The following is a 16535-nucleotide window of genomic DNA, read 5'->3' on the forward strand; positions in this document are numbered from 1 at the left end:
AATATTGGTGGGAAATATTACTCACGAATATAATAATAATAATAATAATAATAATAATAATAATAATAATAATAATAATAATAATAATAATAATAAAAAATAATGTTATTTCTCTTGCTGTACATTCATTATCAGAGCAGATTCATGCATAGGATTATGTATTCACACTAAGCCTGCTTTTATGAGGAAAATGAAACTAAAGATGTATTAAATTGATTTCGGATGAGGAAATTAACACGCCTATCACGCTCGCAAACTTATTGCCTGTAAGAGTACCTTCAACTACAGAATGAGGAGAATAATAAAACATCAGAAAAATCAATATCCAATAATTAATTTGTTTTCCTATTCTTTTCATTTAGGGCCATTAGAGACCACGTTGTAAGGCATTTCTAGAAGCCTTTCTTGCAGCCCAAAAACTTTGCATTCTTTCTCTGGCCGTCTGTCTTCTGTCCAGCCGGTGTTCTCCTTTTGACTAATCGTGGAAGCCATTAAATAGGTTGATCACTCATCTGTATTTCGATCGGTTAGAGATATCCTCCTGATTCTGTCCCATGCTCTTGAGGTCCTTCCTTACTTCCTTGAACCATTTGTCTAAGACGTTAGGTGTGTTGTCCAACACATTAAAAATTTGCTTTGTTAGTCAGACTGCATCCATCATTATCAGATGTCTGTAGAACTTCAGTTGTCGTTTCCTTATTGATTCCATCCGCCGTTCATTATCCCTGTAGATTATGTAATCTCTCCTCGGGAGTCTATACCGTCCATCTGACATCTTAGGACCCATTATTTTGCAAAGGGTCTTGCGCTCATATTATTCTGCAGTAGGCTCTCCTTGATGTTATAACATTTAAAAAACATACAGGTTCAGGTAGGGTGTCCCTTAGGTCACTGGGCAACGAATTCCATGTTCAAATTGTAGTGACAACAAAATAATTGTTGTAGGTGGATCTCTGATTTGATATTTTGAGAGTTAGGTTAGCAGCTCTGATCGGGATTTTATGAACGGTTGAGTGCAACTGGAAAGAATCTGTTAGATACGAGGGTGTTTGCTCGCATATTATTTTGTGGAGTAGGAGCAACGAATGATAGCTACGATGCTGATTTAGTTTAAGCCAATTTAGCTAATGGAATGCAGGAGTTCTATGAGGAAATTTTGGAATATTCATTACAAAGTGGACGCAAGCATTCTGAGCTCCGTGAAGTCTGTTAGAGAGGGTGCCATTTAGGCTGCCGTACACGAAGTCACAGAGGAATTATTAGTTGTTGAACCAATAGCTTTCTGACTGTGAAAGGAAGTAAATCCTTCATTCTTTTAACTGAGTGAAGGGAGAAAAATACTCCCTGGCACAATGCGGTTTCGTGTTCTGTCCAGTCAAGAGTTTTGTCCAATATTAATCCTAAATCTTCAACTTTGTTTTCCAAAGAGATAATGATTCCATTTAACATTCTTGGGGGATATGTACGTTCGAAAGTGATAATAGGTCCTGCAAGTACCTATCATTATAGATTGGTATTTCACGGGGTTCATTCCGAGTCCATTTAGTCTAGTCCACATTGGAATACGCGCAAGGTTTTGATTAAATTTTACATATAGCTTCGTGAATACCGGTTACTTTCGTTACAAGAAGAGTTCTTCATAAAAGCTATCCAAGTTAAAAGCTGGACAAATTTCAATGAATTAATCATTTCTTGAAAACCAGAAAGTGTAAAGCTTCTAGTTTCTTAAAAATATTGATGTTACTAAAGTCAAAAACTTTTTCCAGATAAGTAATTGCTGCATTGTAAAAGCTCTTTAGGTTAGATTTCCATTCTTAAGTTGCGGAAGGATTTGATCTATTATGGACATAACTTCCCCACGAAAGAAGATCATCTTTCCAACAAACTAACTTGGATCTCAATTTTGACATTTTATCATAAGTTTCAGTAATAGCAAGTTCATTTTTCAAGCTCAAGTACTGCTTCGTTAAAAAAAGTACAGACATTTTAAGGAAGGGCAAATAAAGCTTAGAAGGGATTTACTTATCGCAGTTGTCTGCATGTGCCTGAGAGTATTGCTGTAGAAATATGGGGCAATCCGGATCTCATAAACTTTTGAAACAATCAGTTTTTCCATTCCAGTTTCGTAAAAGCCTGTTTTTAACTTTGCCTTAAGATATCCACCTTGTAGGGACATATCTAAGAAGTTCAGAAAACTCACCAGACTGCAAATTCAAAATAAGGATATCAACTTTCGTTGCCGTAGGGGAAACAGTTTAAGTTTTAACTGTTTCATCATCCACATCTAGAATATCACTGGCATATTTACATTATTTCCATTTCTTCTTGATCTAATTATTTTCTAGTCCATGTTTTTGTTCCTTTCAAGCTCTTTACACTAGGCCTATCCAAAATTTGTCAGGCCTTCAAACTTGATACCATACATTCGCTCACTGGTCTTCTTCCCATATTTCTCCCCAATCGAAAGGCACTTTCAGTATTTCATTCCACTTGACTTTCGATTTCTCCCTGATTAATGAAAATATTCTGTCTACCATATCATTAAAGTTCTCTTTGACTGTACCAGTCCATATATTATTATGTTTCTCTTCCTTCACTGGTGTCTGTTCCTTTGCTTTGATTTTTCTTAGCCTTTCTTCAAATCCAGGACTTTATTCCTCATTTCATCCAGCTTGTTCTTATTCTGCAGTAGGCTCTCCTTGATATCCTTGAGTTCTGTTTGTATGAAGGTCTTCAAACCTTTGAATTCCTTTTCCTGGTCCATTAACATTTTGTTGGTCTTCTCCACTTGACATTCTTGCAAGACCTCTTTCGGCTTCTCTATATCTACCTGTGCACGATATGCACTAGCCATGCGTCTTGGTAGCTGTGCTAGGTACCAACTGACGAGTCCAACCTAGCACACGGGGACGAAACGCTGGCAACCAGGAATGAGTTAGCTGGAAAATTTATAATGTCCAATAATGGATCATTTATATTGGTATTAAGGTTTAAGAAAACGCAATTTTGGCACATTGTCTCCCAAAGAAATAGACGCAGCATTGAAAGATATGTTAAGGGGACCCGTACCTTCCTATATCCCCAATATTAAACATAAGGAGCATTTCTTCCAAACTATTAACACCAGAATGATGAAACTTTTACAGTAGTATATTACATTTATTTGCAATCATGCCTCGTAGGGATTTTAATATATTGGTAATTTCTGGGAATATATTAATTATTTTGTTACTGAAAATAATTGACACATTTTTGACATAGCATCTTTGACATAAAATCTGTCATCAATGAAGTTGGACAAAAGGGCTGTGATAGAAAGTGTAGATTGACATTGTTTTCAATCCTTGAAAATTTGAGGTCTGTATCTCTGATAGTTTATGAGAAAATGTTCTTTATATTGCAGAAGGTAAACTTGTGGAAAACGAGATTAGAAGTTTAACTAATTCTCTAGTCGACTCCAGCACCATACCCCATTTAGTCTTTTTACACCTTTCGTTCTTTGTCTGGCTTGTCTCTTACACTCCTTTCCTTTCATTCTGCACTCCGTTTCCTCTCATTTTTTATCAACGTCATAACAGTGACCATGTATTCTCCAGGCATCACTCCCTTCTTCTGCAGCACATCAGACTTTATAATGTTACTTTTGTTGTATATAGCAATAGCATCTTATAGTTCAAAATGAAGAGTACCTATACATTTCCACAAACACATTTTTGGGATTCTCATTTTGATTTTGAAGTCCTTTGTATCGCTTGGCATTTGGTCATATTGGAACATTCATTACATAATACTGAATTATCTCTCAACTTTTATAGTAATGAAATGTTAATTATTTGTTCACATTATCATCAATACATTGATCCAATAAATGGGAGTATTTTTCAGTTAAAAATGCTATGTATTCGGGGCGTCGACCTAGAAAGATCTTTTGCCCGTACTTTGCACCATATGTTTTCAACTTGCGTGTATATGGAAATTGAGGCAGTGTAAAGTGCTGAATGTGAGGAAAGGAACATTAAGAGAGACACAGACACCCACTCCCCAGGCCAGGGGTATTAATCATTTGCAATTAAAAACCCCTGACCCGGCCGGGAATCGAACCCGGACCGCCGGGTGACAGGCGGACGCGTTGTCCCCTACACCGCGGGGTCGGACTATTTTTCAGTTAATTAAGGTGACTTCTAGCTTATGCTAGGGAAAGGACTAGTTATCACTTCATGTATAACCTCAATATTTTCAGAATCATTTCGTACTATGATGGTATAATTTAAAGGGGACTGGTATAACTACTGCCATCTATGACTGTTAGTACGTGTGAAATTTAAAATGTATCATTTAACAATGTTCCATGAACTGCTAGACAGCAATTGGCTGCACTTTGTTAATTGTGGTACATCTAATTTTTTGATTGGACAGCGTGGAGTAATTTCTACGGCTTTTATTCCTTGACTCCGCAGGGCGTGAGTCAATTGTCGACGTGCGTTGATTTGTGGTCCTACTCTGCGAACAGGGAGTCGGCATCTGATTGTCTCCAAGATGGCTGTGTTTGAAGAGACACTTTGTCTAGCCATTTCGGCTAGGGAAATGATTACCGCCCACACTAGTTCAGGGACGGAAGTGGCTGTGGAGCCTTTATTTGTCTGAACCTACCTTGCTAAGTCATCTTGTTGTTTTACCGTTGTAATTTATTAATTCACTCTTAAGGTGGCTGATTAGTGCTGTGTGATATCAATTCTTTCTTAAACTAACAGTGTGCGGTTAGACTTATAAAATGTGCCGAAAATGATTATTTATGGACCTCCTCTTCGTCTATAATTTTGGTAACTTGACAAGGTAGCTTGTCTACCATCACTGTGTTTGTACAAGCAGTTTCCACGAATTTATACATGTCTGACTGAAATATAGTTGTTATACAGCGCAAAGGCGATGCGTGGATAATGTCTGTGGTATTGTGTGAAAATGCCTCAAATTTGGTATTCATCGGTCAAAATAATTTTTGAAGCGGTTTAAAAATTTTCCTCTCTAAATTTCAAGGTGATATCCGGTATGTACTTTGACGGTCTTAAAACTAAACAGCTGTGGTCTCCGTAATTAAGTGTTCTTTCAGTATTATATTTAAAGACTGTTCTATAAAGACTTTTGTATATACTATTGAAGGTGCTATTATCCTTTTGGAGCTTAATTTGCTTTAACGTTACGGATTTATTCTACGTCTGGTAACCTTAATTCTTGCTATTATTGTTGTTGCTCCATCTTACAATGGTTATGTCATTCTTATGTCAAGATGGTATTGATAAGATGACATAATTTTTATAAGAATTATATCAGTGTTACGGTTGATTGTTTTTCGAGTAGCGTTGTGGATCAGACGCTTGCGTGGTGTAGTGGTCAAGTAAGACCTGATTGATAATGATTGTGGTTTATTGTACCTCATGTTAAATAACATTGGTGATGTGATTTAAGGAATGTGATCGCTACGATATTTCTACCGTTTAATGTGTGATGTAATGTGAAATTATTTTTTGTATGAATATGTAGTGGTTTGACATGTGGCCGACTTGTGGATTTTTCTACTTCCTACTTCGCCTTCTACCACTTGTGGTGTTTTGAATTAGTTGACTGGGATGTGTTTTTCTTTCCTTCTGCTTTATCTTTTTAATTTTATTTCTTTTGTACCTTTAAATGGTGTAGTTTTTAAATTCTCTTCAATATTGTAGTAAAAATTTGGTCTACTAAAAGGGTTACCCCGTTCTTTTAAAAGGTTTTTCGAGAGCTCTCCACCTAATATAGTTATATGACCATTGATTTAAAGGTTTCCTTTAAAATGGATTGCTAACCCCTCTAACTCACAGATGGAGTATTTACTTTCTAACGGTGACAAGCATCGGGAAGCATAGGTGGTGGCTCTTCGACCAAGATCGGAATCTTGCAATAGTACGGCTACGACGGCTTTAGCTGAAGCATAGGTTTGAATAATAAAGGTTTTGGAGAAGCCAGGAATAGCCAAAATCGGCGCGTTAGGTAGTGCAACTTTTAACTGATCAAAAGCGTTCTGTTGGGGTTCCTCCCAGATGAATTTTTGCTTCTTCGTTCGAAGTAAATTTAGGGGTGAAGCAGTATCTGCAAATTTAGGGATGAACTTCCTGAACAATAAATCTGCTTACACATTTAGCGTCTCTCGGAGGCTTGAAGTCCTGAATAACCTTTGTTCTAGACTGATCAATTGAGACAACGTTTTGGGATACATTATGCCCTAAAGAGGAAATCTGACTGCGAGCGAAGTTAACATTGGAAAGTCTGAAAGTTAACCCAGCCTTCCTGAATTGCTCTAACACTTCCTTGGTGTGTATGAGATGATCCTCAAAGGTTTCACTGTACACGATGACATCATCCAAATAGTGGTATACGTAATTAAATTTAATGTACCCCAGGATAGAATCTAGGAGTCTGGTAAGGACAGCAAAACCCGTGGACAATACGAACGGCAAACGATTGGATTCATACAAGTTCCAATCTGTACAGAAGGCAGTGAGATATTTTCTTTCCTCGCCGAGGAGGATCTGATGGTAGGCTTTATTCGGATCAAACACGTTAAAAATTTAGCTCCATGAAACCATGCAAAACATGAATGTAGATCATGAAGGGGTACTGACTGAAGTATTACTTTAATGTTCAACTGTCTATAATCAATTACTGGACGGAAACCTCCAGAGGGTTCCGATACTAAGAATTTTGGGAAAGCATATGGTGAAGTCGAGGGCCGAATAATGCCATCGAAGAGCATATCATCAATAATATCCTGTATAATTTTCATTTTGGAAGGGGACAAACGATATAGAGCAGTTCGAACCGAAATATTATCAGAAACATCAATTTTGTAAGTAAGTACGTTGGTACAACCTAAACGATCAGTGAATATATCCTTAAATTGGTAACACATTTCACGAATTTTACTAGCCTGGTTATCATTCAGATGACTTAAATCAAGATTCGCCTCAACACAATCATGGACATTCATGACAGACATAGCAGTACACGAATATGTGGCACGCATGGGAGAGCTAAGACATGGACAGAATTTGAAACTAAGTCACTTGTATTGTAAATTCAACAGCATCCCCACTATGGATTTAATGTCAGCCCCAATGATAAATGGGCAAGACAGATCTTACACGACAAACTTTTTAATTTTCCAAGAAAAATTGAAGAAGCGAACCTTAATTAAAACAGATCCCCGCATTTTTAACTGTCTACCGTCAGCACTAACACAATTGAGGGCCTCAGAAATTGAAGGAAGTTTACATGGATTTGACATCCTTTCATACCATTCAGCGTCCATCAGACATACAACGCTACCTGTGTCAATAAGAGCATTAAGAGGTTCGTTATTGATTTCAATATCTACCATGGGAACACACACAGATATACTGACAGGGATACGATTACAGTATGGGGGAAATTTGGTTTTCAGAGGTTTGAAACCCTTATTAGTATTTCTCGAACCCTCACTAGGAGTTACAGGGTTAGAGTTTTTCAGATCTAGCGATCCTTTTCCTGCACGATCAAGAGGTTTACCATAGTTGACCCTTTTGGAAGGACAATACCTTTGAAAAAGTTCCAGCGAACCACAAACATAACACTCAGGGTTAGGGTTGGTAGGAGATGACACAGTAGTACGTCGAACGTACGGGCAAATATTGCGCAAGTGGTCCCGCGCACCACAGACATAACACTTTCTGACATGGTTAAGTTTGGTTGAAGCTAGAAGACGGTCCTGACTGATTTTGACTAGCTATGGAGTAGGTGTACCAACTACACGTCGAGTGTCGGCATACTTGATACTGTCCGTTTTCACGCACACAGCTCTAAGATCCGCAAGAGTATCGGGAGTGTTAATGACGGACAAAGACCACATATCCTCAACCATCTCAGCCTTTGGAACAGACAGATTGAACACTTCGTAATAAAAGCACAAATCAAGGATATAGTTTGTCGATGACTCATTCATCGCTTGGACTCTAAAGCAATACTTAGGAATCAAGGTTCTTAACGCTTTAGCAGGGATATAAGTTCGCAGAATAATATAATGGAATTTATCGGTTGACACTGAGTTATCAAGAGTCCGAGCAACTTAGTAAGTTGTGTAACTAAGTACTAATTTGTTAATTAGGTAAATTTAGGGACGGCCATACCCAGGAATTGTGCACATTATTTATAAATTATGAGAGTACTCATTATTCTAAATTTTATTTTAATACCGAGCTCGGAAGGTAACATTATTGAAATAATTTTTTAATTGCAAGCAAGTGTGGATTTTAAAACATCTTTAAGCCTTGTTCATTCCAGTGGGTTTAGGGACCTTCAAGGTAATGGAAATGGTTTTAGTAGTTTCTCGGAGAACTACTTGGTAAATAGGTATATAATTTTCTGTGTATTGTGTATTCTAGTCTTATTGTTAGTCCACCCACCCCTTTTGTTTTTCTCCTGAATTTATATTAATGTTTGCTCCTTAAAGTGTGATAGTGAAATGTTATTATAGTGAATTGCTCTTCCCCTTTAACCTTTTCCACCCTCTGTTATGGTCGTTGACCTGTTGGCTTTGCCCAGATTCTATCGCTTCCGTATTCTGTGTTTGTGTTTTATCGAGGCCCTACCGTCCGTAGTTGGCGCCTCTTATCTCTTTAGTGGTAGTGCTGACAGTCGAAGACTTGGGCTGCGGTATTGTGACTTCAGTTGTTTGTTGCCCGCTTCCTCGATTGTTAGAATGCCACAATAGCAGACTAACCGACTTATGCAATGAGGATGTTGGCCAAAGCCAGGTTTGTGCTTGCAAGTGTAGATTGCCATATTTTGCCAACTCTGCCTATTATTGCCTTAGTCTAAGTTATTATGTTACATGATCTCAGTGTCAAGTTTAGTGTCATTTGGCAATTTCGCCATTATTCATTTGTTACCTAGTTTTGTCGTTCAGTCTTTATAATTTTAAAGTCAAAAGGGAGGAAACTCTGTAAATACTCAACGAAATAAATAAATAAATAAATAAATAAATAAATAAATAAATAAATAAATAAATAAATAAATAAATAATTGTATTGCTCTATCCTTTTTTCTCATGATCCACCCTCTGTTGAGGCTCCTTTTTGACCTTTGGTTCTGCCCGTATTCCACCGCTTTCGAGTCCTGTGTCTTGTGTTTTGATCGAGGCTCACTCTAAGTAGTGTAGCGATTTACGCCTAATCAAGGTAAATTTTGTGTTTTCTGCACGATAAATTTTTCCATCACTGTTAGAAAAAACAAGACGATTTCAAAGTGTTGGCAACACGGTACCAAGATATCGATCGCATCAACCAAAGAGAACAAGCAAAGTGACCAGGAGCAGTACTGGGGAGATAGTGGGAGAGGTTTTCCGCGGTAGGTACCAAACAACAAAAAAGATATCACCTTTCGATAGTTTTAGATGAACAAGTGTATTGGAACAGTAACTTTAGCAGAATACACACAGATTAACATGCGAGTAGGAATAGATCCTAAACAAACCCTGGATATATAAAACACCAAAGAGATATTTAAAGTTCCCTTAAGAATTAAATTAACCGTTTCACAAATAACGAAGAGATAAGAAGGAACTGCTATGCAGGACTTAATTACAGTTTTCAAATGTTTCATAGGTGATCATCTCAGATGATAATTCTTTGTAGAGGAATAGTTATAAATCTTTTGAATGAACAACTTTTTTTATTGATAATAATAGGAATAGTATGTTTCACCACACTACACATAGATTAATAGGAGGAGAATAGGTCCGAGAGAGATCCCGGACATTAATCACAAAAGCAAAACCCAAGCTCCCCTTAACGGGAGGAAAGTAAAAAGGAACTACCGCACGGGATTGTTGACAATTTTCAAATACATTTCATGGATCACGATCTCAGATAATAATATTCACTGTAAATCTCAGCAATATAAGGGAACCAGAACACAGGATTAGTTTACAATTTTCAAAAAAGAAGGAGTGACATACATAATCATCTCAGATGATTTTCTTCGTAGGGAAATAGACATGAAAGAACTTTTGAAAGAGCAACTATCCTTTTTCTACGATGACCGTAATATTTGGCCACACTTAGAAAACCAAACACCTCCAGGACACTTTATTATAAAAACCAAATGAACCAAGTAAAAGAGAAAAGGGGAGGGAAAAGAGGAGGATCAGAACAACAATGACATGTAAGGAAGAGAAAAAAAGGAACTCCGACTGCGCGATACTGGAGAAAGCTCATTCGCCAATTAATGTCCGAATCACGAAAGGTTGAGAAAATTCTGTTGGCGATGTTTACCCTCAGTCCACATCAACAATTTGCAGAACGTTAAAAAGAATGATTTTTAATAAGTTGAAAGTGGTAAGAAGTTAGGCACGAACCAAGGCCTTGAAGATCAAAATATGTCATCACTCAACACGCCAAACTGGCAGAGTTAAAGTTTTCCAACAATTTTGTATGTGAAGTGTTTTAGCTCATCGAAGTCCGACGAGGTTAACTTCTCCAGCTGGACGGGAATGGAATACGCACCGCAGGGCGAGCTGTGCGAGGTCAGTGGCCCCTTCACACACACACACACACACACACACACACACACACACACACACACACACACACACACACACACACACACACACACACACACACACACACACACAAAATATCTCTCTCTCTCTCTCTCTCTCTCTCCAAGTTGATGCCAGTCTGCCCAAGGCGAGCGAAGCAGTCCAATATATACACGCCCGAAAGCGAAGACCAGTCTATTCGAGAAGGTTTAAGTGACGTGGCAAATGACGTAGTTAGTGTAAAGCAGACAGGAGGGCGACAGTCAGTATGTCGAGAGATACCGGAGCGGAAATGTGGGTGAGCACAAAGCAAGGTTTATCCAATAATACATAGAGGTATAGATAATAATAATAATAGTAGTAGTCCAGTAGAAACGTAGATATTGCAGAGGATATGGAGACGTAGATGCGACGATATTTCCAGAAGCTTTTAGAAACGTAGATCGAGGGGTTATGGCAGCAGGACGTTACAGTAGTTGGCGTGATTTCGCGCTGGGCTGGCCTCTAGTTTCCCATGTGGTTGTGCTGACAATCGAAGGCATGCCTTACGGTGTTATGCCGTCAGTTGATTGTCTTGGTGTTCGATTGTTAGTACGCCACAGTACTATACGAGAAGTTATCTGAGTTCCACTAGCGTACCTCTAAGGGAGCCTTTTCTTCTTATAAACTCTATTACTAAATCGAGGCATGTTTATTAAGTTCCATTTACACAATATAAATAATACAATACAAAACTGAACTAACCACCAAATTCATCTTATTTATAATTTAATGGGCTTCACTTAATAGCGGTTTACCCAGTCACTGGCCGTATAATGAACACCAAATTATGGAGAAGACGAAAACACAAGGGATAAAGTTAGGAATAGAGGATAATAAACCTACTACGAATATATAACACACAGAAATTGCACAAGCACACAAGGTACAAAGCTTCACGCCAGAGCGACACTTCTCGGCGACTTTCTACCACACGAACATGACCGGATCAACATGCGAGGGAAATACAAGGGGAAATGATTAAATGAATGTGTTGGTTTCGGAAAGGAAGTTAGATAAAGCCACCACCGTACTGCGCGTGGGATTTATTATCCAACATGATAGCTGAGTGGATTAGGCGAATTGTTGCCTAAACAGCGGGTGCGACAGTTTTGTTCTGCTAACTTCGAGCAGCGGACATTGAAACAAAATGTGATAAATTGTATCGACCGAAGTATGATATTTACATAGGTTAAACTCGACCAATTTCATACGATATAACTTATCAGGTGTGCACATTTGATTGAGATGCAAACGAATAATATTAGTGATATGACGTTTAGAATAATAATGTTGTTTAAACTACGGAGTTTTAGCTATAATCGGAAGGAGCGTTAACAAACTTCGACCCGTTTCACTCGAGGGGTGACTCCAGCCATCTTGCCATAATTGTCCGATCGTATCTTTACAACTGCTCCAAAAATCAGTAAAGGGTAATGTCAAATGGTATGCAACACCCTGTCCCTTAGCCGCCACATTGACCAAGGCATTAGCCTGTTCATTCCCTTTAATATTAGAACGACCAGGAATTCAAAGTAATGTAACCATTATAACCACAAAATGACTGAATGTAAACAACGATATCCAAGGAATAGAGCAATGCTGACAAAACAACAGCCTGTTAAAAATTAAAAACCAGCACTAGAAACATGCCCTACATACTTAATATAACATCTTTGGAAAGACCGAAAATTTGAATAAAGATGTTTTCACTCAACGCATATCCATGGAAATTGCATGTGGTGATACACCAACTACAGCACATTATTAAAAATATTTTAATGCTTGGATTTGAGATAGTGGAAGGATTAATGTGCCATTTAAAAAGGAAAAGCTGTGGTATTTCATAATACATTGAAAATTCAAAATGTCATCATTTTCATGGTCCTTGTTCCGTTAAGACAGTTCATTCCCTTTCCTATGCTACAGAAATAGATGCATTGAAGAAGTACGGTACAATAAATGTGCATATCTTGCACCTACTCTTGATCAAGGTGATTCCATTCGTGTTGGTGGAAGACTTATCAACGCTCCTCCATCCTATGAAGCGATACATCACTTAAGTCCGGCTCCCTATCTAAATTGTTAGCGCGCTGGCCTTTGGTCACATGGGTCCCGGATTCGATTTTCGGCAGGGTCGAGAATTTTAACCATTATTGGTTAATTCCGCTGACACGAGGGTTGGGTGTATGTGTCGCCTTAATGACCATTTCATCGTCATCACGGCGCGCGGTTCGCCGACGGGCGTCATATCAAGAGACCTGCACCTGGCGAGTCGAGCTTGTCCTCGAACACCACCGGCACTAAGGGCCATACGCCATTTCACTTCATCCACTTAACAAAACTGATGAGAATGAATGAACACAAGCGTCAACTGCATGCTGGTAATCACCTTCTGAGTTCATCATTGCGACAAAGATTTTTGATTCCCGCAATAAAACAGATTGTTAGAAAATTAATTTTCTCATATATAACATGGAGAAGGATAAGTGCTAAAATTGCAGAGCAACTCACCCAAAGTACCGGTTTCACCCTCTCGTCCTTTCACAAATGTAGGTCATGATCATGTTGTTCCTTGCCTAATAAAAAAACCGCAACAAGCGAAATAAGACTAATTCCAAGTCATACATAGCATATTTGTTTGTTTAGCAGCAAAGGCTCTACATTTTGAAATAGTAACAGATCTTACTACGAGTGCTTTCTTGGCAGCCCTGCATCGTTTTATATCATGAAGAGGATATTCCTGCAAGTATATACAGTGACATTGCAACTAACTTTGTTGGAGCTACTGGATAAATTCAAAGACATCGTAAGAAAAATTATCATACTCAAGAATTAAAAGGAATGTTACCGCTGGAATGGGACTAACATAGCACTTCTGCACCCTATTTGGGAGGCTTATGGGGAGGTGCCGTAAAATGTATGAAGTATATCAGACGAGTAATGGGAAAGAGTTCACTTACTTCCGAAGAGCTGACCACTTTAGTTATTCAAATCGAAGCATGTGTTAATTCGAGACCCCTAATAAGACTTACGATGATTCGATGGACTTTGCCTATCTTGCACCTGCTCATTTATTGACCGAAGAACCCCTCATATGCCCTCCTGAAATTGATATTGAATCACAACCAATTAATTATAATTTCCAGGTGGCAGTACGTGCTACAACTGAAGCTAAATTTCTGGCGGAGATGGGCGAAGGAATATCCAAACACTTTGCAGCGTCACAGAAGTTATCCTAATCGATGCCTTGGAGCTGTGGTTCTCATCAAAGACAAAAATCTACCACCACTTCGATGGAAATACGGAGTAATTGAAGCAGTTCATCCTGAAAGACGATCGAGTACGTGTATCAACAGTCCGACCTAACTCTGGTGTATTGAAAATACCAAATCATAAAGTGTGTATCCTCCCAGGAGAACAATAATTCGAATGCATCAGTGTTTGACTTGAATAAAAGACAATTCAGGAATCGTTCGTTTTCTTATAAGTTATTCAATGTACTTCTCTTCTTATTTTCTTGTTTGTGGACTGACATTCATGTTATCGTGTTATTCATTTATGTACATTTCTAATTACAGTTAATTATTCCCTTAAATCTTCTTCTGCCGTTCGAGTTGGCCGTGCGGTTAGGAGCGCGCAGCTGTGAGCTCGCATCCGGGAGGTTGTGGGTTCAAACCCCACTGCCGGCAGCCCTGAAAATGGTTTTCCGTGGTTTCCATTTTCACACCAGGTAAATGCTGGGGATGTACCTTAATTAAGGCCACGGCCGCTTCCTTCCCATCCCTAGGCCTTTCCTGTCCCGTCGTCGCCATAATACCTATCTGTGTCGGTGTGACGTAAAACAAATAGCAAAAAATCTTCTAAAGGCCAGGTAGCCTTTGTTGGGCGGTATTTTCGTGATTTATAATAGTAATCTTCCAGCGCCAGTGCCAATATCGATAATTTATTATTCACTATTCTCTTAAAGCAAACGGCGTGACAACATGGCAATTGTCATCTTGGTTGTACATAACAATGGGGCGATTCTTAATAATAAACACATCTTATTCTGATGATAATTACCATGTTCATTCTTTTCATCCTCACAAATATATTTGACATCCCACGATATGACCCCAACAAATTGTTTTATGGTGGTGCAACTTTGGGCTCATTTTGGATGAAGATAATTGGAATAATAGAAGATTGTGAAGAAAAAACTATATATTGTGACATTTTAGGTCTATTGTAATTGGCAGTGAATTTTATGAGACCGGACTGTACCCCAGGTGTCCCGCGCGGAGTGTCGGCAGGGGAATTCAAAGGGATAACTTTTTTGTTTATCTTCTGTGTAACCTGTTGAGGGCTGAGAAACAATGTTATCACCGCAAGAGAAGACGGGAAAAATTTAAATCCGGTTGAACTTTTCATCCACGAGAAGTATTGCATTCAAAATCTTTCGTCATATTACAACTTCAGATTCGACGTCCTAATAAACATTCTCTAACAAGTGTGCGTAAAAGCTGTGATATCCCATTTCAAGAAGGCCTGAATAATAATATTTGGAAACTAAATTAATTATGGAATTAATTAAATAATTAATTAACAAGAAATTAGGGGACATGTTCATTCACTAATTCAGGACGTCAATTGAATCACGAGGTGTGACGTCAGAGCTCAGAAGATAGGTGGCGAACCTGCACTATAATATTCTCACTCTCTCCTGTTTCTGCTGGCTGCGCGTGTTGCTCGGAAACTACTACGCAAGGAGGTCTTCTACAGACCTGGACAGTTGTTTCTCGCACCACGAGGAGATCAGTGTTATTTCTGTGCAGTTTAACAGACCATCTAAAATCATAACAGATGTCAATAGTGTCTGGGAAGAAAGTACGTATCATTACATGTCAATTGTGAAACCACGGGTGGGGAATTTGTACTAATATTTTTGTGAAAGTTTCAGTGCACCTCAAGCAATACGAGTTTGATACTAGCCAAGGCAATGAAGACCTACAGTAAGAAGTTCGTGTTCCCTGGAAACATCGCCTGGATCAGGATGCAGTACTAAACGCCAGAACCAACGCCAACAGCGTCCTAATGTCATGAATCCAACCTAGAAGAAAACCAGGGTCATCAAGACATCCAAGTTAGGTCGACGTTTCATTTATACTGGGTATTATCTGTTCTATGTAGTTGTAATAAGTAGTTAACTTTCTTCTTGAAGGATTATTAACAGTAGTTTGAGTAGATTTCTAGTATCTTTACCATGTCCTTTTCTTGTTTTATACGACGCTGGATTTGTATTTTTTCTCTTACTATGCGATTTTAAGGTGCGTGATGACAGTATCGACCACGCGGGTTTCAATAAGTCATGTCATCAGACAAGCATCTGATTTAAATATCAGCCATCAGCTAACCTTTAAGGAATTTTACGTTTCCATTCAATTACTATAATATTGAGGATTGTGTGCGTGTGATATTTTCATTCTTCGGAATGTATTTCTCTTATATTTTGCCAAAAGTGTTTGCTATATTTAGCACGAGGGAGCAGGCTCATCTGACATTTCAACTAAAGAGTGCGGGACTGCGCTCTCTTGATTAAAGATGGCGGATGACAGCTGACAAAATTGCTCGCAAGAGTGCGGCACGGTGCTCTGTAGATTAAAGATGGCGGATGACAGCTAACGAAATTACCCGCATGATAGCAGCACGGTGCTCTGTTGATTAAAGATGGCGTATAACAGCTGACGAAATTGTCCGCATGAGGGCAGCACGGTGTTCTCTAGTTTAAAGATGGCGGATGACAGCTGACAAAATTGCCCGCATGATAGCAGCACGGCGCTCTGTTGATTAAAGATGGCGGGTGACAGCTAACGAAATTGCCTGCATGAGGGCAGTACGGTGCTCTGTAGAT

The 16535-nt window shown here is 38.7% G+C and overlaps 1 protein-coding gene across 1 annotated transcript in view; it reads left to right on the forward strand.

The window, feature by feature from the left end:
• LOC136883170 (uncharacterized) overlaps positions 1–14011 on the forward strand; it is a 74068-nt gene extending 60057 nt beyond the window's left edge. The window contains exon 6 of the mRNA XM_068229623.1: positions 13792–14011. Coding sequence (XP_068085724.1) covers positions 13792–14011 — 220 coding nt within the window. The remainder of the gene's footprint in view (positions 1–13791) is intronic.
• Positions 14012–16535: the final 2524 nt, after the last annotated feature.

The sequence above is a fragment of the Anabrus simplex genome, chromosome 11 (assembly GCF_040414725.1).
Source record: "Anabrus simplex isolate iqAnaSimp1 chromosome 11, ASM4041472v1, whole genome shotgun sequence".
Classification (NCBI taxonomy): Eukaryota; Metazoa; Arthropoda; class Insecta; order Orthoptera; family Tettigoniidae; genus Anabrus; species Anabrus simplex.